Below are 23,974 nucleotides of genomic sequence, written 5' to 3' on the forward strand. Positions count from 1 at the left end.
GGCTCGTTTATGCCCCTACTCATGGTGAAGACTTTGTTTAGATTGGGGGAGTCTTAGATCAGCTTCCTAACCTTTGCTATTTGCTTTTACCACGCCTTTTCTTAATGAACAAAAACTGTGGAGTTCCAATTTGTGATGAATAACAAGTACTAAGAATAAAAACTACTTTCATTTCCCTTCTAATTCTCTTATCTTATTAATTAAATTTAAATTTAAATTAGAGTACCGGCCCGAGTTCCCACTTTTATTCTTTTTCTTTTTCAACTTATTCTAATTTAAAAAATTTTAAAATTAAAAGAAGGTCAAGGGAGGGATTAATCAGACTTTCATTATCTCTAATTTTCTTCACCCCTTCCCATTTCAATAACCTTTAATTCTAATTTTACCAAGTCTTCAACTAAACATCTTAGTTTAATAAATTGTAAGCTAGAGTTTTGTATCATTTTTGAGGAAGAAAATGGTACAATTTCCAAATATGACAGCATTGATCAGTTGATTTTTTTGCTAGCAATTGGTAGTTTAAGAGAGTTGAGTGTGACAGGTTATAGTTTGTGAAAATGTGTAAACGAGTGATAGTTGAGAGGGTTAAAGGTAACTAATAACCCTTATAATAATCAATCTAGGTCAATCATTCAGTGAGAAGTGAACTTAGCTATGGTGAATAAGGAATTTGGCTAATATTACAAAATTTGGTGTGATACACATTCAATTGATATGGATTTGGAGGGTAAGAAAAACTCAATGCTATATATATATAGAGAGAGAGAGAGAGAGAGGCCCAATCATGATCGTAAATATTTCTTCTTTTTTGTGCTAACAAATATGATATCCCCGTGACCGTCCAATCCAAACTGTCCAGAAAGAAGGCTGCATGTTCTACTTGTATTATTGACTACATCCCTGCAAAAGAAAAAAGAAAAAAGAAAGAAAAAGAGAACAAAGTTCACAATCAGGAAAGGATACATCACCTGTATATTGACCATGCATGTAATGTCGAGACTTCTTTACCTTAAACTTGATATATCAAACAGTCCACGTCATATTTTTAGATCACAAACAAGAAAAAAATTCTTTAAAATAATTAAAAAAAAGAAAGCCGAGAAGCACAATGAACTTGAAGCAACATCTTCTGTTATCTTTTTATTTTCAGGATTTGTCATGGTAACTACTGAAAATAATTAAACACAAAGAAAAGCACCTGTGCAGAAGGAACTAGGTGCCCAGAATCCATGATATTCATGCTTGTAACTTAAGACAATACTATTAACTGAAATGTTGTTAGCGCACGTCTTACCTTGTCTTTATAATGCAATAATATTTTTCGAGGGACTTCATCAGATAGGATTTTGCATGGGCACAGAAGTGGATTGGAGCTTCATCTTCACTTCATCAAGGCAATCCTGGAGATTTCTAAATTCTTGTGTGTCTGAGAAGCTCTCCGCCTGAGATTTTGTAAGCGTCTTACAAAATTAATGTCACGCAAAAATGATACGCTAACACATAAGCTAAGATATATACAGCTCCAAACTCAATTAAGTTAAAGGAAAAACACAATTAAGTGTTCCAGAGTAAGCTTTTCTCGGACTCAAAATTTAAAAAGCTTGCCTGTTTAATTATGTTTTTTAGATGCATCTCAGCTGCACGTAGTTCTCGATGGCTACCAGTAGATGAAGAAATTTCCATGTACACCTGGCAAAGTTCCAAGGAGGCTTGTGCAAAACTTTTAAAACGATCTCTATCTTTCCATAAATCAGATCCCTGAGAGAGAGAGAGAGAGAGAGCCACTTCATTATCTAATAGTAAATCTTTGTGACGCACAGCTTTCTCAACTAAAATTAAATCTGTTTCCGAGAACAGCAACTATAGCTAGAATAATATCCACCACCAAACAAAGAAAAAACAATAGTGAGCTACTTGGGCAATCAACAAGGCTTCATAGACAAAAGAAGAGTTCTGGGAACAAAAATTCTTGTTACGAGCCAGAGATTAGGCCAAATCTCCTCCACACATACATCCTTAAACATTAGCAAGCTAAGAAAAAAGCTCTACTGGGACAATCTCTGGTCCACCGTGAAAGCCAAACCCTCTTTTCTTTGCAACAGACTCCCACGAAATGATGCTACAGGTCTTCTCCTACAGGATAATTCTATTGTGCTACAGGTGAATGATGATGCATACTTGAGAATATATGACAGAAAAAGAAAGTGGATTGCATTAAGGCAATCATTCAAAATAACATGGGCAGAAAAACAGATGTACTAGACATTGACAGTGATACCTGGTATGATCTAACTTGCTTTAAGAGGGCTTCAGAGCACATTGTCAGATCTCCTTTGATTTTGTGCCACCTTGCATATAAGCCCCAGATATCTGCTCCGCCCAGACTTCGAACTATCTGTATTAGAAAGATAAATACTCAAATATGAAATATGTAACAATATGATATATCTAACATGCCTATGTGTGGCACTATAAGTAAATTCATTCAAAAGATGCCAAGGGAGAGCCATGGCACAGAGGCACACAGATCAATAGTCGCAAACACCAATACATATTGATTTAAGCATGGGCAATGATTAATGACCAAGCGTGGACAGACTTGACTCAAGAATGGTCAAATATGTATCATGTGCCCACATATACAGAAGGAAAAGGAGGGGGGAGATAAAAAAAAACCTATAATGTAAGACAGTAGAAACATAGATGAGAGAGAGAGAGTTACATGTCAAAAGCAAAACAATGATCATGAAGGATTTGCATACCCGCTGTAGCACTTTTCCAAGAAACTCCACCAAGTACTCAGTTTCATGCGACCTTCCCATGCCAGACTCTGCATATGTTGACTCATTAAGACAATCTTGATCAGAAGAACTATCCTCATTCGTCATCACATGAGATCCGGGCTGATTAGGTGAAGCTCTGTTTTCCACCTCTATCGTAATTCTCTTTAATAATTCAGCATCAATTCTTTTATTATTAGTCATGTCCAAAACCTTTTGTATAGCTTCCAGAGCCTAAAAGAATCATGGAAACGAATAACAACAAGGGTCAAATAGAATGACGCCACCATAAAAAGTTAAAATAAATTTATGACCCAACATGAACTTTTACATGTATTAACCATGCAAAGAAAAATTAAAATGTGAAAAAATGCCCAATAATTGAGAGCCCTAATCTAGTAATCCAATAGAAAAAAGTGTATTGAAGAAGAAACATTTAATCATTATCCATCATGTCACATGTATACATCATAGCATTTTATATCCTTCTAAAGACTACTTAAATCCTTTTCAAAATTCAAGCAGACTTTTTTTTTTAATGTCGGGAAACCTCTCCAAGGCAGGGCCCTTCAGACCCACCCCTACAGAATAAACCCGGTCCCATGCACCGCACCCTCTAAAGTTTTCTTACACGAAACTGGTTAAATCGTTGGCTTTTCACCAGGGAGTGTGGCCCCAAGAGATTATTTGCACCCATGAGGTGTTGAACCTTGGACCTTGAAAAGAGCAAACCTTAAAGACCAAGGCATCCACCACTTGGGCCAACCCCTTGGGGTTATTCAAGCAGACTGTAAAGAATTGCAGCTATTTTAGTTCTAAAATTGGTTTAAATTAAAATTCTCATAAGGCACCAAGACTTAGTCTTATAGCTAATGTAGTAAGTAAGAAATAGTTAAGACATACACTGCTAGCATTTTTTTTTGTTTTTGTTTTTTGGGACGAATGCACTGCCAGCATGCTTTTTGGAATTAGCATGCAGCTGCAGCATGGAAATGTTGTTGCTATTACTTTTCCACCCACCCCCACACACATGCGGCACGTAATCATAATTGTTGTTGATATTACTTCCCCCCCACACACACAGAGCAACTGTTGCTATATAAGCTTAATTAAATACAGCCCAGTTCAAACCCGTAACTCCCAAACCTTGTCTAATTGTCTTCTGGGGACATCTCAAGCAGAGTGGAAGAAATTATTTGTAAGAGTACTATGACATTTAATATTTAGCACATGCAACGAAAAAGAGCTTGAGCTAAGCTGTGAGGATAAACACATGATCAGTTTTGTATGTTTAGTATAGCAAACTGTGGTGTGCAAACTGCCAACCAACATCCATTGTATAAAAACCTGAGAAAGTGTTTCCTGTTGTGAACTCCTCATATGAAGCACATAAAGCCTCCAAAGAAAGGCTTAGGAGAAGACTTTGTCTTGCCCTACGTGGTGGCAGGTTTCAGCTTGATGCAATTTAGAAGATGATTTTGTCTTGCCTTACGTGGTGCCTTTAGAGGAAAGAAACAATCGACGCTTTGAGGAGCATAAGAGGACTTTGGTGAAATTAAAGGCTTTATTCCTTAAGACTTTTTTTTATTGGGCTGCAGCTTTTGGTTTTAATATTTCGAACTTTCATTTTTTTTAGATCTTTTTTCTGCTGTCTCTTGTATACTTTTTGTGTATTTGGGTTGCGCCATTGCGCTTTCCAATGAATTTACAATTACTTATCAAAAATATTAAACCAGATGCCTTACTTAGCAAAAAGAAAGCACTTACCTGACCAATATTGCCCACATCCACTGCAACATGACCATAGTTCTCCCACAACTGCCAACTCTCTCGCCTGTCACCAAATCATGTTTGGTTACTACATAACATACCTTTGGAAATACAGCAATTGACAATGTTATGTGTGTGTGTGGGTATTGTGTACAAGTACGTGCATAGAAATGAGATTCTAATTATGGGAAGAAAGACCAAACTTGAACTTTAGGGCTTCTTTAAATGCTATGAAAGCCTCTTTGCTCCTCTTCTTGATCATATGCCTGCATAATTGCTAACTTGCATATAATTTATCCAACAACAAAAAAGTGTGCATATAATTTACTAATACTAATGGAAGAATTAAGTGACAAATAAATATCCAAAATATTAAATGACACATCAATCACAAATGACTTTTAATAATGAAAAAAAAAATCATAAATGGCTCGAAATTATTCTTCATTAATGGTTCGAAACATAGCCCTTGATGCATAATGTTGTTACTAGGGAGGCTAATTAACATGTAAAAGTTTTACATAAAAATGAGGTAGGCTGTATTTCAAGGTAAAAAGTTGCATATAATAATTCATCCACAGTATTTCAACCAAAAAAAAGTTCAGACTATAGTTCCAAAATGAGAAGAGTTCACCATGAGGGCAAGATATCAAAGTAGAAAAAATAAAACAAATAAACGAATGGCACCAAAGCACTGAAACAACAATCTTTCCTAGCTCCCTCCATTCAAAGCCTTGAGACAAATAGTTCCCTGATCCTAGCATTCACATTTCCTTTACATCTCTGCAAACCCTAATGAAGCCCTTACAGAATCAACTCCCATAAGACTCAAACATAGCGTTCCAAACTATATTCCTTACTGGACTTGAAACATATAGTTCCACACCAAATAAACCCAAAGAATTACTTTCCTACGAAAATAATGCCATAAAGACAACCATGCCAAAATGAGATTGAGAGATATTCCAACTGACATATGTTAAACATGAATGATTTCAATCTAACAGAAGGTAAATAATGCTATAAGACAACCATGCCAAAATGAGATTTTGAGAGATATTCCAACTGACACATGTTAAACATGAATGATTTCAATCTAACAGAAGGTATACTTTGGAAAAACTAATATCGAACTCATAAGTTTAGTGGTGAGGATATAAAAGAGAATACAGTGCTTAATATAAAATATCCCCTCTTAGCAGCTTTCAACAATTCAGATTTGCTACAAAAATAATAATTCTCTTGAAACAAAGTCAAAGATATAGCAAACAAATATGAGGAAGCACACCCCCCCACAACATGCACACACAAAAGAAAAAGGCAAGTTGCCTTTGTCTCCCTTGAGGTGTTGTTGATATTACAACTCCCCACTGTTTTTTGAGAGATTAGAACAATCCCCATCCCTGTTTCATAAGCTATACCAAAGAATAGCTAATATACTGTTCTTTTAAGTGAAATAAGACAAAAATAGAGAAGTTCTGTTATCATCTTTCGATTACAAAATCCTCTTCAATAAGGGCCATGTCGGACACCAGCGGAGGGTATTGTCCTTATGGCATTGACCCTTTTGTTGTGGATGAGGCCATTGTAAAATTACTTATCAATGGCCTTGCGCCCCTCTGCGCTTTTGATATATAAACATTCAAAAAATATATATTTCAAAGGAGGCGGTCATGGTGATTGCCAAAAAAAAAATCTCTAATTGAGAGAAGGAAAACGTGTGCAAAAGTTTAAGTCTATATAAAACTTAATATTAACCCTTTTTTATGAATATAAATATTAACATATATTGAGATGAGAAAACAAAAACAGTATATATCAGAATGCACAGAAAGCAAGATGACTAAAGCAAAGAGAACATACAAACAAGCAATATTATTCCAAGCCTCCCCATTTTCAGGATCAAGCTGAACAGCACGAGTAAACCCATCCAGAGCCTTATCCACATCTCTAGCCTGTAACAATTCTTCAGCAATAGTTTCAGAAATTTCTGATAAATTTAATAATACAATTCAATGACCTCTCTCATTTTGATGGAACCTACAAAATGCACATATATTTGGGTGCAAAACCCCAACAAATAGAGAATTAACCCAAATGTAGATCATATAAATTACCTTCAAAGCAGCAGCCCCAAGGGCGAACCAGCCATCCGGATACAAAGAATTCAGGGCCATCGCAGACTCCCTGAGCATGAGTACAAGGAAATCGTTGTAAACCCAAACCCATCATGAACTATACATATTATCATCAATACTAAAGGACTAACAACAGAAACAATATACTAGAAGGCATTTAAGCAAACTGACCAGAGGATTTTAGATGTCTCATAGTCCCCTCTATTGTATGCACTACGAGCAAGAGCCCGCTGACAAGTAGATTCAATAGTATTAACAAAAAATCCATATAAAAGCACACTGATGAAAAATTGATAATAAGAAAGGAATCACCTTAGCTCTAGCTGACCTATTTTTTGAAACTTCCAGGGCTTTTTCATAGCAAGCATCACTATTTGTAACATCACCCAATGAACACCTAGAAAACAGATTTAGAGCCAGTGAAATAGATTGTGGAAACCAAAATGTTAGCTATCTCATAAAAAGTTTTCCAAGCGTACTAACAGTTTAAAAGAAAAGCTAAGCAGATCATCACTCACATGCATAGGTTCATGCAGACAACGACAGTGAAGATAAATAACAGGAAATAGAGCTTCAAGACAAACAAACACAAAGCAAACTGCAAATGTCACCCTAGTGAGTACCATTTTACGAAAAACTACAAGCTTATAGAAGTTACTTGAAGTACAAGTACAATTTGTTTTGACCAAACTATATAAGATTCTATCATAAACAAATGGTGTTTGCCAAAAACATGAATGTGTTTCAGCATGCTAACAAAGAGGGAAGGCCTATGAGCCATAAAACGGAAATTAGTAGTGTATATATATATATAATGAAAAACTCTATTAAAAGCGTAAGGCGCCCCTAAGTATATAGACCGTATACATAAGGAGTTCCAACAAGCCCAAAACCCAAAAATAGCAAAAACACCCACAACCCAACCCACCCAAAAAGCCCACAAGACAACAAAACCCAAAGCCCTCACACGCTAACAAGCGTGAGCCTTGCATTTCCTACGCCTAGATGATGCTCCCTTCGCATCATCAGTAGAAAATATGCAACTTCAAAGGCAAACTTTATGTCAATTTCCACGATTAATTGCTGGGAGTCCAGCTATGAGTTAAGGATTCAGGGAGGAGGCTTTGGGTAATGGTAGTCATACTAACTATAAGATCATCTTTGCTGCAAACTTTATATTGATTATTCATTACTTTCAATGGAGACAATTAAAGGATTTGTTATAAGTTATAAAAACCCTTATAACATAAACCCTAGTCCCTATATCCCAACTAATAATCGAGAAATTCAAAAGCTATAGTGATGTGTTGTGTAACTTGCTATAGTAAGAAGCATGTGAAAATAACTTGTCAGGCACTACAAGTCTAGAAATTAAAATCTAAAATACACAAATACATGCAAATGTACATGTAGTCAAATAGTATAGAACTTAAAATAATTGATCCAATAATCAAACAAAGATACTTGTAAGGTTTGATGGGAAACACAGGATATGCTGCCACCACCACATGAACACTGTTGAGCTAGTAATTAGACATCAAGGCCTTCTGGCAATTTCTTGGCTACTTCAGTTATTTCCATTTTAGTCATCTAATATACATTATTTCATAATTTAACATGAAAAGTATATGTATATATTAAAAATACAAGAATAAGATGTCAACTGAGTAATAATCGCCAAGTCATAGGCTGCAGTACAACATTATCATATCAAGTTAACACATGGCATGTAGTTTATGATTTGAGTAGTCATGCGAATATCATAACATTTATTATTGATACAACAAGCTTCTGAAAATAAGCTAGCATAACCAGGTACGATATTATTATTAGAAAAATAACCGACAAATATCAATCTACAGATCAATAATCTTCCTTTTTAACATTTTCCTAGTAATAAACTTAGTTCATTACAGTCAAAACAAGTTGGAAAAATCTCATCATTGAGTTCTTTAGTTGTCCATTTAAATTAAGATTGATATCAAATTAAATCTTCCATGAGAATATGTCAGTTGAACTTTTGCAGTTTGATTGCACTAGGTGAGATAAGTTAACTCAACTAAAAAGAGAAAGAAAATAAAAGAACAAGTAACTCACGTACCATAACCTGGGGTCATTTGGCACTTCAGATAGCCGTTTCTTGATGAGTTCAACCGCTGCTGCTTTCTTCTCCAATAGGCTATTTTACATATTGTATCACACATGAGACTCCCAGCAACAAAGGATCAAAGGCAAATAATAAAAAATATATTAAGGAAATTGACTTGGATACTGGTGTCAAGTATCAACATACCGGTAGCAATATATTACATTATCCCATAACTCTAAGTCCTCAAAAATTTTAACTGCCTCTCCAATCAAACCAAAGCGCACTAAAAGTTCACCGTACTCCCTAAAATTAAAGGGGGAAAAAACAAATAGAAAAAAACAAGAGGAGTTATGTATGCATACAACTCTGACAAGAAGGGAGTTTTTTTTTTTTGATAAGTAACTCTGACAAGAAGGGAGTTGTCAGCATGAAACATTATATGGAAGAATAGGAGATGATAGCTCATATCAATAGCAAAACAAAGTAAATGTTGGGGACAAAACTCAAGTACAGCATTTAAAGACTTTTTTTTTTTTTTTTTGATAACTACAGCATTTAAAGACAATGAAAAGTGATTTCGTACTTTCGCAAGGCAGGAATAGTAGGGATATAAACTCCAAAACAAAAAGGAAGTCGTTGTGCTACTCCTGGAGAAGGCTCACAGACAGTCTCAACCTGAAACCGTGCAAAGTATTTTTTTGTGAGATGCTGTTGTGATACTACAATATGACAAATAAATTAGGACTATTTACATACTGGAGCTAAAAATAAGAGAATAAAGTCCCAAAAATACAAACAGCATTATCCATGCTGCCATTTTTCAAAAACAAAAAAACAAGGCATATCGAATACATAGGAATGAAACTTTCAATAGATCCAATATCATATTTATGGGCCCCCGTGCTTAGCTCAGGTAGCATCAAGTGGGTTGGAGTGGGTAGATTTTCGGTTCGAACATAGCTGAGCACAAAGTGTATGCATACAATTCTACAAACATATGTACTTGAACACGTTTGCATCTGGGTGTTGGTCTTCAATATTTCCCTCAACCAAGGAAATGTAAACTTGCACAACAAACCCACAAATTCAGAGGGATGACTACAGTTAAAAATGGGAAGGAAAAGGCATTTAGTTGGAAAAACAAATTTATATAAGTAATCGAGATATAATTAAAAGCATTAGAGGCAAAAAGAACAAGAAAATCAAGGTAACTAATCACCACAGGAGAAAGATAAGCAGCTGTTCAACGATACAAAGTGTTGGAAAAAATATATCAAAAATAGGGAAAAAGGACATACAACTAAAACAACTGGATATCTTTAAGAAGGTCAAGTAGTCATGGTAACAGTGAGGCACCTCATACCAATTTATCCATCATCATCAAAGCACGCTCCCTTGTGCGACTACGAGCTGACTCCCATCGAATACGTAAGATGTCACAGAAACACCTTATCTGAGGAGAAAAAAGATTTTTTACAACTCACATAGGAATCAAAAATCAATAGATATACGATATCAATTGTAAGAAAATTTTGGTTCACTAAAGGACTCTAAAGCCCATAAAGTTGAGTGCTATGGGAATCATTATACGATACATCCGTATATGGAGTATCAAATAGATTAATTGAACTAGCAAGTCCCATCACCTCCCATTGCTCAAACCCCAAAAGTATAAGAAAGTCCTAACTAATTAATAACAAATCTTGACTAATTTCTCACCTTTGTATACTTGAATCTAGTACCCATCATAATGGCTTATCTATGTAAAAGAAAATCCTCATTCTTATTTAAGTACAATGACTTTTATAATGATTTACATGATTTTCTAGTATAACAACTTTTATCATGTTTCTCCTTTAGTGATCAGTTATTATGATTTTCTTGTTTTTTTTGTCCCTACTACCTAGGCGACTTCTCTTGTAAACTTCATGTGTACATGGAGCGCCTTACGCTTTTAATCATATCCCGATCAATTATTAAAAAAAAGAAAGAAAGTGCAATGACTTTTATTATGACATTCAACATTTCACACTAACCGTTGAAGTAAGAAATGGTCCAGTCAGAAAAATATAAAATGCAGCTAGTAATTACATGGTGCAATAATTATCTACTTACAATAAAACATGATGATTGCTGAGAATCAATTGCCTCTATGTATGGAGCCATATCCCATCCTGAAACAGAAATTGGGCTGTTGAATGACCAAAGAGGGGGACCTTAACTCAGAAATTCACTTCAGAACATAATTAAAATAAGAACAATGTGAAAGGGACTCTAGTAAAGAAATCCTTGCTCTACTGATGATAAACGAACATGTTAAGACTATGATAGAAGCAGAAACTATTTTGCGGACTGATTTGGAGCATTGCAGTGATGGCGAACTTTAACTGCTTGGCCCATGGAAACAACTTTGATGTAGATCTCTAAGCAAGAAATGCAGCAGTGTGTCTCATTTTTTACAGTAACTTCAGATCTTTTTGATTCTCAACTGTCTTTCATTTTTACTTTTTTAACTTTAACATTCCCTCTTCTTGGGATCTCATCTCTTGGGGTCCGTTTGATAAATGGTTTTGGCACAACACCATTCATCTCACTTTCTCATTTTTTCAACATTCTCTTACTTTTTACATCACATCAATCATTTTTTATTACTATTCAAATAAAAAAATCACTACAAAACAAATTTTTTTCATTTTTCCGTACCAAACATTCTTACTTTTTCACTTTTCAAAAAAAACATTCTTACTTTTTTCACATCAATCAATTTTTGCTACAGTATCGAACCGAAACCGAAACGAAATCGTTTACCAAACGAACCCTTGATAAGCTTGTTCAATTAATCATTTGTTTTCCAATTAAGAGGGGAAAAAGTGGGGTTGGTGGCCGTACTGAATTGTGAGAAACTAAAGGGCAAGTAATTTATTAACAATTTTAGCAAAATCTAAGCCCTTCTGGTGGTTATTAATTCAATCTTACACTATCAAATATATGAATAATAAGGAAATGATATAGCTTGCATTTTGAAATGGCTTCTTCTGCATTAATCAACATGAAAACAAAGATGAGGCTCATATTACTACCAAAAGTTTGTGTCAAGAACTCACTTTGCATTTCATCATTCCGACTACTCTTCTCAATAAGAAGGCATTGGGCCAAAATTGCTGCCTGTTGGATTCCCCTCAAAGGAGCCACAGAATGACCAACATTTTGAATTCCTTTTGATCTTGCTCCTTCATTATTATTCACTAACAATTTTGGGGCCATCAATATGTCAGAGACTTCTGAGGTCTCATCTTGATGTAGATGTGAATTATCTTCTCCAATACTAGAATTGTGTGCCTGGAGGCCAGAGCTTTCTAAGGAGCATTTATCACCAGAGTTTGATGAGCTGGTGTTTGCAACAAGTACCATTTGTGCCTTAGGTTCTACCTATATCCAAGAATAATCAGGAAAGCTACGAAGAAATACATCTTCAACAAACTCACAATTTATGTACTGCAAATGTTTACCTGATGTACAGCACGGAAGCCAAGGATCCCAGTAACAGAAAGCTCAAGCCCAGCTGCCACTTCAGCTGACTCAAAATGTTGCCTGATACGACACAGGTACTTCAGCAAATAAAGATAAGCTGGAGTAATCAAAAACCGAGATCCCGTTTCAACATTAAACAGAGATTTTCAAATAAAAATCAATATGACTACGGTTCTTAGGCTTTTTTTTCCTCATTAAAACCAACGTGACCACAAACAAGTTGATTAGATAAAATAGCTTCCCCATGATAACCCACCTGCAAGAATCAACTCTTCCATAGGTGTATTCCATCATTCCAGCTTCTAAATGAACCATTGAGATGATTGTTGAAGCCTCCCCATCACATAAACTAGAACCAAAATAACTTGTTACTTTTTCCAAAGTGTCAAAACACTGTAGAGTCTCACCCATATAGACGTGCAGTAGATCAAACAAAGAAGAGGATCGCTCATCCAAAATTCTTTGTTGAAGAAATACGATTCTAGCAAGCCACCACGCGATGCTACCAATCTTGTATGTGGAAGACACACTTCCTCCAAATAACGTGTCTCTTGTCCTCATGAGCAACATCTTAGCAAACACTATATACTACATTACAATCAAAAGGACTTGTTTCAGCTTCCAATATAACAACAACAACAGCAACAACAACAATTGACAAATAAACAACATAAACAGTAATGATAAATAACTTTAACTGTTTTAGGATAGTGATTTTTAGTAGTTACCTGGAGAATAGAAAACTTGCCAAGCAAGTCAGAGCCAGCAGCCATTAGCTGATTACGCGCCCAATTCTCCCATTCCACCATTTCTGTATCTCCCTCCAATGCCACTGGACATTTCGGCATTATTGCCTTCAAGGGCCTACAAAACAATTCAATATCCAGTTAACCTCAAAAGAAAAAAAGAAAAAGATTATTGTGCTGTGACTCGGGGACTGACTAACCCAGTCACGTTGCACTGAGTGAACCCGAGGAACGCGGCAACGGCGACGCACATAACGAGGACCACCCTACAGGCCCTGTCCTCGTCGTCGAATTCGGATTCATTTCCCTGTGAAATGAACGACTCCACGCGGTCGAGCGACTCGGAGTATACTCGGTCGGCGCACTCGGCAGAGTCAATGTGCGAGTTACCGGCGAGTTGGACTACGAGTCTGGCGGCGTCGGAGGAGAGGGCGCGGAGGTAGTCACCGGCCTCGATTGAAGCGAGGATGTCGCTGATAAGTGCATGGAGAAGTGGAGTTTGATCGGACGGCGGATGGGCTGGTTGGTTTGGCGGGGAATCGGACGGTGAGCAAGCGAGGGTGCAACGCAGGAGACGGAGCTCGTACCCGCGGAGGAGCAGCGCCGATTCGGCTTCGGGTTGCTCCGACATGTCGAGTCGTGGGTTTAGGTTTCGGGGTTTAAGTTCCTCTGTGTTCTGGGGGTTTAAGCCTTCAGGAGAAGTATCCCAAACAGCAATACATAAAGCCATATGATGTGGAAGAAAGAGTGGGCTTTAATAAGCCCATTACAACAAGATTGGCCCTTGGGCCAAGAAAAAAAAGCCCTTATAAGTTGACAATTGAGAACATCACCCATGATGGACCCTATAAAACTGATTTGGGTCCAATTAGGCTTGAGCATCCTGTTTAGCCATTAGCATTCAATCACAAAGGGATTTTTAAGAGCACTAGCATCTAACTCCTTAAATTTTATTTTCTTTTTTAAATGTAAGAAACATTCTTAAAGAGTTGATGCAAGACTCTCTCGGTGTTCTCTAAACCAAGAAAAAATCTAATGCTAGGGTAGCAAAAGAGGCTTTCTCTTTTCCTTAACATTTATTTAAAAGAATATTTAAATTGGATAGAGAAATGATAAGAAAAATTATTGTGAAATTTATTTGAGTATAAAAGTAAAAAATAGTTTTATTCTCTAAATTTAAAGAAATTTGCTGCTAGTGTTCTAAATTTAAGGAAAATCTAATAAAAGCTAATGTTAGCGCTTAAGTTACTCTTCAAATTATTAACAATTTGCGCGGCTGCGCCACAAGTGTGAGAGACCTCATATGAGACTTACTTATTATAGCAAGTCATTGAACAACCCAAAACGTTTTTGGATTACGGATTCCATAAGGGCTCTAACAATCTAGACAACAAATTGTTGAAGACCTCAATTTCACTAAATCCCACTTTTGTCCCCTAGTGAAGGAGCCTATTTTTTTTCTTAAGAAAAAAAATTACAAAAGTACAAATTGTTAAAATAACTAAAAAATATAAGAATGATCTAAATACTGTATTTTTGTGTGTATTAATCTATATACAAGATGGTCTATTTATAGTTGACTAAGGTCAAATAAAATAGGCAATACAATCAATAGTTAAATGGACAATATTATAGAATCAAATATATATATATGGAGACTTCTAGCCAGCCCTAGAGAGAAAATTAGACATGGGGAGGAGGGAGCTCCCCTTCCCTTTTTTTTTTTTTTTTTTTGGTTTTTCCAACTAGTTAAGTTGCTTCGGCCATCCCTTTTCTTATGTTGTGCTACCTCTGTCCACCCTCCACCATGTTGCACCACTCTTTGCCTCATCGGAATCGGTTGGACTTTAGATCTAGTTTTTCAATTTTAAATCTAGTCTCCTCAACTGGTTTCACTTAGCCATGCACCGGCCCACAATGGTCCCTAGCTCCTCAACTGTCCATCAGCGCAAAACAACTCCATCTCGTCCACCACACACTAGTCAGTGTGCTTTGCCTCCTTCACCTTGGTTGTAACTATTTGCTTTTATTATTATTATTATGTTTTTGTTGTTGTTGTTGTTGTTGTTTTTTTTTTTTTTTTTTTTTTTTTTTTTTTTTTTTTTTTTTTTTTAATAAGGGTTTAACTTCTCCTTATATCTACTTTCATGAGCGATCTTTGAAGTGAAAGTTTTTGTCCTGTCCTTTGGGTCGAAAATGATTAGTTTCGGTGTAATGATCTTGCTCTTATGGTCGGGAAAATAAAAATTGAGAATATGACTTACATATGTATTAAATTGAGTTTACTTTGAGTATATCTATTCTATAATTAAAGTTTGGATATGAGCGGATGTTAAATCATAGATATGACTTAATTATAAGATTTTTATGTTTGTCTCTATGACGTTGTAACCTCATAGTTTTGCTTATAATTTATTAAAACTTTATGTTCTATGATATAAGAGTTTTATGCTCTTAATCATTTTTCAATAAATGAATATAAAATATTTTTCTTAAAAAAACATCCCTTTCAAGCTGACGGTCGTAACGCAGATGATAAGAAAAGTATTTTGTGTTGAAAAATAGTTTTACAAAAGCAGAATTCATTTAAAAGCATCTTTTTATTTTTTTTTTTAATTTTTTTTTCTTTCAAATATCTCTCTACTTTGCATTTCCAAATTAGAATTCATAGAATCATATTAGCCACTTGCCTTTCACATGTCGGCTTATGCACAACCAAGGTGACTCGGATACAACTGTAATTCCCCTTTATTCTACCCATAAAATGAAAACGTGCCTCTAGGGACACGCACATGCCAACAAGCATATCTCCTAAATTTAAATGCTAGCAACATTCTATCTATGCCCCCACCAACAAGCATTGAGTGGACCACCGCTATCAGACTATATCACCAGATTTGAACAAGTTTTAATTTTGCTGTTTTAAAATGTCTGATTTAAAAAATTAAAAATATAGTTAATGAAAATATGATTTTTCAATATGTATTCAAAAGTTTGGTAAAATTAGGGTTCATCTTTTAAAATTATGAATTTTTTAAAATATGTTTATTTGTCTAGGGTTTAAAAACTTTTTTGTTTTTTACATTTTCAAACCGTCATTTTATTTTTCGAACGCACGCCCAAACCAAGCGTTTTCCACAATTTTATTTTTAAAATAAGTGTTTAAATTATGAAATTGCACGACCAAACATACTCTTAAAAAAGCTGGAGAGTTTTTAAATAGCCATTAATTTTGCTAACAAAAATTGATTGTGTCACTCAAAAAACGATATGACTTTTAAAATTATCATTTTATCAAAATTTAATAGGGATCAATCACTAGTAATCTAAAAAGCCACGTCATTTTTAAAGTGACACAAAAATAATACAAGATGGCATTTTAACATTATGCATCAACATCAAATCTCAAATTGATTTTGTCATATATTTTCTTTGTCCCCTAATACCTATGCTAGTATCTTTGTCCCCTAATACTATTTTTTGGAGTCGTTAAGCATTTTTTAACATAAAGTGTCTTTTTCTCTACCTAAAATAGATGAAATTTGTTAAAAATAAAAAATTATATCTATTTAATTTATCTATTACTATTAAATTTTTTATTCACCTTTTATTTTCCACGGATTTGAGTACATCTATTTAGGTTCATCTAAAGTCATTTAAAAAATAGTCTTGCATATTATTCTAAACTTTCTTATATTATGAAAGAAAAATGATAGAATTCATTATGTTTTAACCATTTTTTAGCTATTTTCATAGTGAGTCAAAAAAATCCATTATAAAATGAAAATAAATATCCAATAATGTCATCTTGTATCCATTTAAGATGCTATAGGGTCATTCGATAAAAGCCATCAATTTGATCTAAATTGTCAATAAAAATAAATAAAAACTATTGAGCTCAAATGCTTTATGAGTTTGATATTTTTCTAATTGTAAGTATTCGAATTTTATTAATCATGAAGCCTACTATTACTTTATTGTTTCATCTAATTATGTACCATTACATTATATGACGCTATGTTATTTACAACTTTTGAATTATATGACATTATATTTATCACGTAACAACATATACACTGTTAAATCAGTAAAATATAATATAAATCCTAAAATAAATCACCTCCATTTCACGTTTTATATGGAGTTTAGTGTGAACTCATTGTGTGAAATTAGAAATTAACCTCTCACTTATCAACTAGGGAAGGTTATAAACTTTTTTATATATTTATTTTATGGAGGCAAAATTGTCAACTTGCTGAGGCTATTAAGACAGAAATTGGTATTATATTGAACAATTGAATAAAATAAAATAATAATAATAATAATAATAATAAAAACATGAAATTTGTCTGTCTGAATAATTGAGTTTCATGTGAGCTCTTCCAGTACCAATCCATGTACTGTAAATCCCAATCTGAAAAAAAAAAAAGAAAAAAAAAGGACAAGAGAGAGAGAGAGAGAGAGAGAAAGAGAAAGAGTAAAACTCACTGGACAGGAACTTGGGGGAGAGAATCTGATAAACTTTTGAGAAAGCAGCTGCTTTTATGTGGAAAAGGAAACAGTAGGGTCAGGTTGGGCTCTCTGGGGTTTTCCTACTTGCAGAAATCTCTTCCACCAAGAGATTGAACAGTGGAGATCATGAACAACTTGACCGCAGCTCCACCATCAAAAGATTCATCAAAGCCCACATGGGTCCTTCCCTACCAGACCCCAAACCTCGGGGAGCTCTACACGCTAGGCCGGAAGCTCGGGCAGGGCCAGTTCGGCACGACATTCCTCTGCACGGACAAGTCAACAGGCCACAACTACGCCTGCAAGTCAATCCCAAAGCGGAAGCTCCTCTACCCGGAGGACTACGACGACGTTTTGAGGGAGATTCAGATAATGCACCACTTGTCTGAGCACCCACACGTGGTGAGGATCCGTGGCACGTTTGAGGACTCTGTGGCTGTGCACTTGGTGATGGAGCTGTGCGAGGGTGGGGAGCTCTTCGACAGGATAGTGAAGAAGGGTCATTACAGTGAGAGAGAGGCTGCCAAGTTGTTGAAGACCATTCTTGGGGTTGTGGAGGCTTGTCATTCTCTTGGGGTTATGCATAGAGACCTTAAGCCTGAGAACTTCTTGTTTAGTAGCGTGGAGGAGGATGCTGCTCTTAAAACCACTGATTTTGGGCTCTCTGTCTTCTACAAGCCAGGTTGCTTCTTGGGTTTCTTTCTTTGTCTTCAATTTTGTCTTCTATTACTGTTTTCATGGGTTTGTGAAGTATCGCTTGTTCTGGATTTGTGTGAGTGGTTTCTCATATTAAGGTTTCTCCAATATATATTTTTGATTGGAACCATTTTTCTCATAATTCGCCTCAATAATTTTGGTTATTTCTGCTTTTTCTTTTCTGCAAATGGAATGGTTGTTTGATGGAAGATAGAAATACTTATGAGGCCATTTGCTTATCTATATACTTGTATTATCTTACAAGTATCAAAAGAAAACATAAATCTTTTAACTTCTCTGATTAGCTTGCCGATCATCTAAGCAGGGCAAGTCCTGCAAAATTTCCTTCACATTTGTAGGAACAGCAGCAAGAATCAAATACATCGGGTTAAACCTCTTGGCTAGCTCCAAGCTGATCCTTGCAGCAGTAATTTGATGATAGGATGCTGTCTTGCGCTCCTCCACATGAAAAAATGGTACTACTAGATTGCTTTCATTGTCCCAGATCACACATCCTTAACCACCTCTATTGGCTGATAGTGAACCATCAATATTCAAATGCCAAAATCCATTTGGAGTGGGAGCCCACTTAAAAGGCACTATCATACTCCTTTATAAACATAGCATCTATACTCCATAAACCAAAGAATGATCTGTTTTCTAGCTGAATCTTCCACTTCAATTTTGTCAGAGAATTTGCATCTGGCTACTTCCTGCACTACTTGTATATCTGACCTTGACGACTTAGCAAGCCCTCTAAGGGCCTTCTCATTTCTTTCCATCCAAATGTTGTAGATGGAGGCTGCTACCGCCATTCTTTTAACATTTGTAACAGTAATAGTCTTGTTGCCATGGTTAACCAACAAGTCTATCATTTGTTGCCAGGTATTTATATACATTTCCTGCAATACCACTTTTTTATCTTATTGCTTCCCAGAATGTATTAGAAATTTGCATTCTTCCCCCAATACTGTCTTATTTTTCTTCTCGGTTTCTTAGTCTATTACTTCCACTAAAGCCAACGGATTGAAGCATATTTTTACAAATGCGTTTTTCCTCTAGCTATCCCATCATGATCATTTCCTACTTTGATTATGAGATGATGAATTGTGATGGAGGCCAAGGATGAGTTCAAAATGGACGAGTTGAGCTCTTTACAGCTCGGGAATTGGTTTATGGAATGAAAGAAGATTTGACAATTAGCTAATTTTGCAAAGAAAATATTTGTATTGTTTAAAACTAGACCTACCACTCTGAAAATACGTAAGTAAACAGCTTCAAAAGATTTAGCTACTTCTTTGGTAGATTAGCCGATTGACTGGATAAATGGGGTCTGCTTGCTTTTTGGTAAAATAAGTACATTGTGATACTTTTGGGTTCCTCTAGGGCATTATTTGTAGTTTGAAACTAGATCTTGTTTGTATGTGCCTTCTATATACCACTTTTACATATTCTATCGGGTATTAAATTTATGTGGCTTTATGACAAGGTTTTGGGCACAAAAGAAAAGAAAAAAGAACAAAAAAAAAAAAAAAGAGGTTATTTTCTATCTTGTGGTTCTTTGTATTTTCGGAAATTTTGGAATCTGTAAACATGGAAAGAAATGGACAATAGTGTTGTGTCCGCAGCATTCAAGATCCCAATTTTTTGGAAGAAGTTTCCTAAAAAGATCAATTTTGTTGGAATACGATGCTTTCTTGTTTAGTGTACTTGTGATATGACCTCATGCTTTATCATTATAATCTGGTGGTTTCTATCTCTGCTGGACATGAAGGCTAGTTTTCTATGATTCTTTCCAGGTCAAACCTTCTGTGATGTTGTTGGGAGTCCATACTATGTTGCACCAGAGGTGCTGTGTAAGAATTATGGACCTGAAGCGGATGTATGGAGTGCCGGAATTATATTATACATCTTGTTAAGCGGGGTGCCACCTTTTTGGGCTGGTAGCCATCTCTGAATTTACATATTGATCAATGAGTGATAGATATATTACTAGTGAATTCACTTTCTATGCATCAAACTCGTATTACCAACATAGTTTTTGCATCTTTTGTCATCTGCAGAATCTGAAAAGGGGATCTTCCGAGAGATTTTACAAGGTAAACTGGATTTTCAGTCTGAACCATGGCCTGGCATCTCCGAAAGTGCCAAGGATCTCATCCGAAAAATGCTTGATCGGAATCCAAAGAAAAGGCTAACAGCTCATGAAGTCCTTTGTAAGCCTCTCTCACTTGCATAGTTGTATTAAGCGAGGTGACTTGTTTAGGCCTTAAAAGAAGATGAGGCTTAAACATGGCCTAGTGTGATCAATTTCATTGGATTTGTAAAAGCTTGGTAAACTAAAGTGATCTTTGTATTAGGCCACCCGTGGATTGTAGATGACATTGCTCCGGATAAACCTCTTGATTCTGCAGTGCTGTCACGCCTAAAGCAGTTCTCTGCAATGAACAAACTTAAGAAGATGGCATTGCGTGTAAGGCTTCAATAGATGTGTAGTGATACATTTTAGTTACATATCTATGACCGTTCATTTCCTGGACCATTGAGCACTGATTCCCTAACAGTCTGAAAACACACACACAAACACATTCACAGTTTTTAGTTTTATTTTTTACCTATTCCTTTGGATACTACAAGTAAATCTACATTTATTAGGTTGAACTTTGGGTCTATTACCTCTAGAATTTTATGAATTTCATATTGAGGGCTAATACTGGCTCAGTTCCTCTGCTTCTGTAGGTTTTGACTGTCTAGGAACCTAATTATTAATTTTCTGACCTGATATAGTCTTTTGAATGGGAGATTGCGGAAATCTTCGGCGTCATTTGCGTCCTTCATAACATAACCCTATTGAGGGACATGCACTTAATGATTGAGAAATGAGTCCTGATCGAAACTTCTGCTGTCTACACAGTAGTGCAGGTGCTTATAAACGCTGTCTAGTGCTTGATATAAGGGCAAATGAATGAAACTAGCTGTTACATGTTAGGTTCGATGCAAAGTGCATAAGTTTTTCAGAATGAGATTCTATACTCCTGCACCCTCATAATTTTAGACGGAGGGAAAGTACTGAAAAGTTTTGCATGCAAGTTGTGAAACATTACTCAACTATGATATACACATACACTGTGGATTCACACACGTACATATAACTGCTGGGGTTAAAGATTAGACTGTATCTACCAATTGCTATTTTGCGCGAAAAAGACTCTAAGATGAGTTTGATGCAAAAGTTTAGCGATACATCTCATTGTTCTGTTGGAGCTTGACAATTTTACCAATGCTAAAACAAATTTTCCAGAGGATTTTAATGAGTGGTTTATACATTAACTTGCAATATGGGGATGATTTGTCAAAGACATCATAATAGATCTGAAGATGTTGAACAGTGTATTGAAACTGATGCAATGTGGAGGAATTATCTGTCACTAAAACATTCGTGCATTTTCCATAAGACAATTTGATAATATAGGATTGCTGCTCCTTCATGCATAATACTTTGATAAAAATGAAACACCCGTCATGTGTCATGTGTCATCTATCTTGTACCGCCTTATATGTTATGATGGTGATGTTTGTGTTGGTAAATGTTAAATTAATTTTCAAACTCTATTGTAGGTCATAGCTGAGAGGCTTTCTGAAGAAGAAATCGGTGGTTTGAAAGAGTTGTTCAAAATGATAGACACAGACAACAGTGGAACAATAACATATGATGAACTAAAAGACGGATTAAAGAGAGTGGGCTCTGAACTTATGGAGTCTGAGATCAAGGATCTTATGGATGCAGTAAGAAACTCTAGTCTCTGTCATTGATCAAATCTACTATAATTTTTTATGTGGGGTAAGAATCTTACTTGTGGGTGTTTGGTAGGCAGATATTGACAACAGTGGAACAATCGACTATGGTGAATTTCTTGCTGCCACTTTGCACTTGAATAAGCTGGAGAGAGAAGAGAATCTAATGTCAGCCTTCTCCTTTTTCGACAAGGATGGTAGTGGCTACATAACCATTGATGAACTTCAACAAGCCTGCAAAGAGTTTGGTTTAAGCGAGGTCCACCTAGATGATATGATTAAAGAAATTGATCAAGATAATGTAAGTTTGTTCATTTATATTTTGACCATGATGATGACACCTACTATATCTGCTTATATCTTTACAACTGTTAGTGTATTCAGAAGAACAACTTTTTTGCTTTATGTTACTGTTTATGAGCAAAATTTAAAAGCACTACTACATTCACATCCTGCATGATGCTAATGAGCCTAATAGTTTTATGTTTAGAAGGTGAAGTGATACCATGCACCTATTCCTTTATAATCCATTTTGAGTTTGGCTTGCTTCCTGTATGCGCACAGGACACAAGCTAGGGTGCCACATCAGTATTTAGGGACGTGTGGAACCCTCCAACTTGCGTCGTATGCGCGCAAGCATAGGACACAAACCAAAGCTCTTTTATAAATGGCATCTCTGCATGTAAAAAATCCAATGAAGAGCTCGCTTTCTCTCTCAATTGAACTCATCATACAACTTTGATGAGGAAGAGCTGAATCTCTTTTTCTAGGTTTCCAACTTTGAACTAATGAAAGTTTTGTATCGCAGGATGGACAAATAGATTTTGGGGAATTTGCAGCAATGATGAGGAAGGGCAATGGAGGAATAGGAAGGAGAACCATGAGAAGCAAATTAAACTTGGGAGATGCCCTTGGACTGACCGGCAATGTGTCCAATGAACTGAGGTGATTGTTCACATTTAAGTAATTAATTAATCATTTGGCAATTCAATATATGTTGGGAACATCCTTGTGGAAAGAAAACATTGATAAAATTTTGGAGTGGTGCTGCCATGAATTGAAGGTCACCTCATCTCTCTTCCATTGTGCGGCATTTTGGGAAGGAGAAGTATATGCCACACCACATTATCTTATTCCCAAGTATTCATTTTTTATATACGTAGTAGAGGCCAAATTTAATGGCTATAAACCTATAACTCTTGGATTGAAAGGACTTTTTAATATGTATATTAAAGTCTTTGCTTTATTGATGTTGAATAGGGCTCCAAGATCCAAATATCCAGTTGAACACGTGCCAAAAAAAAGAAAAAGATTGTGAGATTTACGGGAAGGAAGGCTCATCATAATTTTTAAAAACGTAGTGAAGTGTATAGCAAAATCTATAAAATAGTGGTGCACGCATTATACTTGCTGCATGAAAATGTGGTTCAACCATTAGAATTGCGTGTTTTTAAAACGTGCCTTCTTGCATACTGCATGAAAATGTGAATTTTTTCAAGTCTATAAAATTGGAGGGCAAAATGCACTCTAAAAAAGGCTAAGAATCGAATTGTCCAAATCATCAACTCCTCTTGATTGTTTTTAATCGAAACCCACGATGAATCACTTTGAAATCGTTGTGCCTTGAGGATGATATGCATTTTATGAAGCCAATATATTGAAAATACTTTTTTTGTTGTAATCTTTTTTGGGTAAGTTGCTGAACAATACTGAAGAGGAAGAATTGCATGCATTGTTAGGCTTTGGCTGCTGTGGTTAATGAAGAACAACATTGTTTTAAAGGGATGTCTTAGTTGGGTAATTGGCTAATGCGATTCAAGGGCCAGGCCGAGTCAGAAAGGCTTTGAGGTTCATATTATGGTTTTCTGTGCAACCCTTACGAATTTCCAGGGTTTTCATGAATATCACGCGGTGCCA

The 23,974-nt window shown here is 35.7% G+C and overlaps 2 protein-coding genes across 4 annotated transcripts; one reads left to right on the forward strand and one right to left on the reverse strand.

Moving 5' to 3' along the window:
• Positions 1 to 590: 590 nt before the first annotated feature.
• Positions 591 to 13,737, reverse strand: LOC132184055 (uncharacterized). 2 transcript variants are annotated; one of them, XM_059597536.1, is made up of 21 exons: positions 13,255 to 13,737; positions 13,037 to 13,172; positions 12,565 to 12,896; positions 12,287 to 12,368; positions 11,882 to 12,206; positions 10,893 to 10,951; positions 10,141 to 10,230; positions 9,361 to 9,452; positions 8,982 to 9,080; positions 8,790 to 8,867; positions 7,001 to 7,085; positions 6,860 to 6,918; positions 6,668 to 6,737; positions 6,414 to 6,505; positions 4,754 to 4,816; positions 4,548 to 4,614; positions 2,763 to 3,014; positions 2,279 to 2,395; positions 1,606 to 1,758; positions 1,295 to 1,442; positions 591 to 900 (listed from the first exon to the last, which is right to left on the reverse strand). In XM_059597536.1, the coding sequence occupies exons 1-20, from the start codon at positions 13,683 to 13,685 to the stop codon at positions 1,335 to 1,337; spliced, it is 2,790 nt and encodes a 929-aa protein (XP_059453519.1). In that variant the 5' UTR covers positions 13,686 to 13,737; the 3' UTR covers positions 591 to 900; positions 1,295 to 1,334. The 2 variants fall into 2 exon arrangements, with proteins under 2 accessions (XP_059453519.1, XP_059453520.1); XM_059597537.1 differs by lacking the exons at positions 591 to 900; positions 1,295 to 1,442 and having other exon boundaries at positions 1,670 to 1,758; positions 2,723 to 3,014.
• Positions 13,738 to 17,497: 3,760 nt separating this feature from the next.
• On the forward strand, positions 17,498 to 23,314 carry LOC132184056 (calcium-dependent protein kinase SK5-like). 2 transcript variants are annotated; one of them, XM_059597538.1, is made up of 8 exons: positions 17,499 to 18,248; positions 20,062 to 20,205; positions 20,326 to 20,478; positions 20,623 to 20,735; positions 21,881 to 22,048; positions 22,134 to 22,358; positions 22,866 to 23,002; positions 23,121 to 23,314. In XM_059597538.1, exons 1-8 carry the CDS (start codon positions 17,693 to 17,695, stop codon positions 23,218 to 23,220), a joined length of 1,596 nt encoding a protein of 531 aa, XP_059453521.1. In that variant the 5' UTR covers positions 17,499 to 17,692; the 3' UTR covers positions 23,221 to 23,314. The 2 variants fall into 2 exon arrangements, with proteins under 2 accessions (XP_059453522.1, XP_059453521.1); XM_059597539.1 differs by lacking the exon at positions 20,062 to 20,205 and having other exon boundaries at positions 17,498 to 18,248.
• Positions 23,315 to 23,974: the final 660 nt, after the last annotated feature.

Source organism: Corylus avellana, chromosome ca6, assembly GCF_901000735.1.
Source record: "Corylus avellana chromosome ca6, CavTom2PMs-1.0".
In the NCBI taxonomy this organism is placed as follows: Eukaryota; Viridiplantae; Streptophyta; class Magnoliopsida; order Fagales; family Betulaceae; genus Corylus; species Corylus avellana.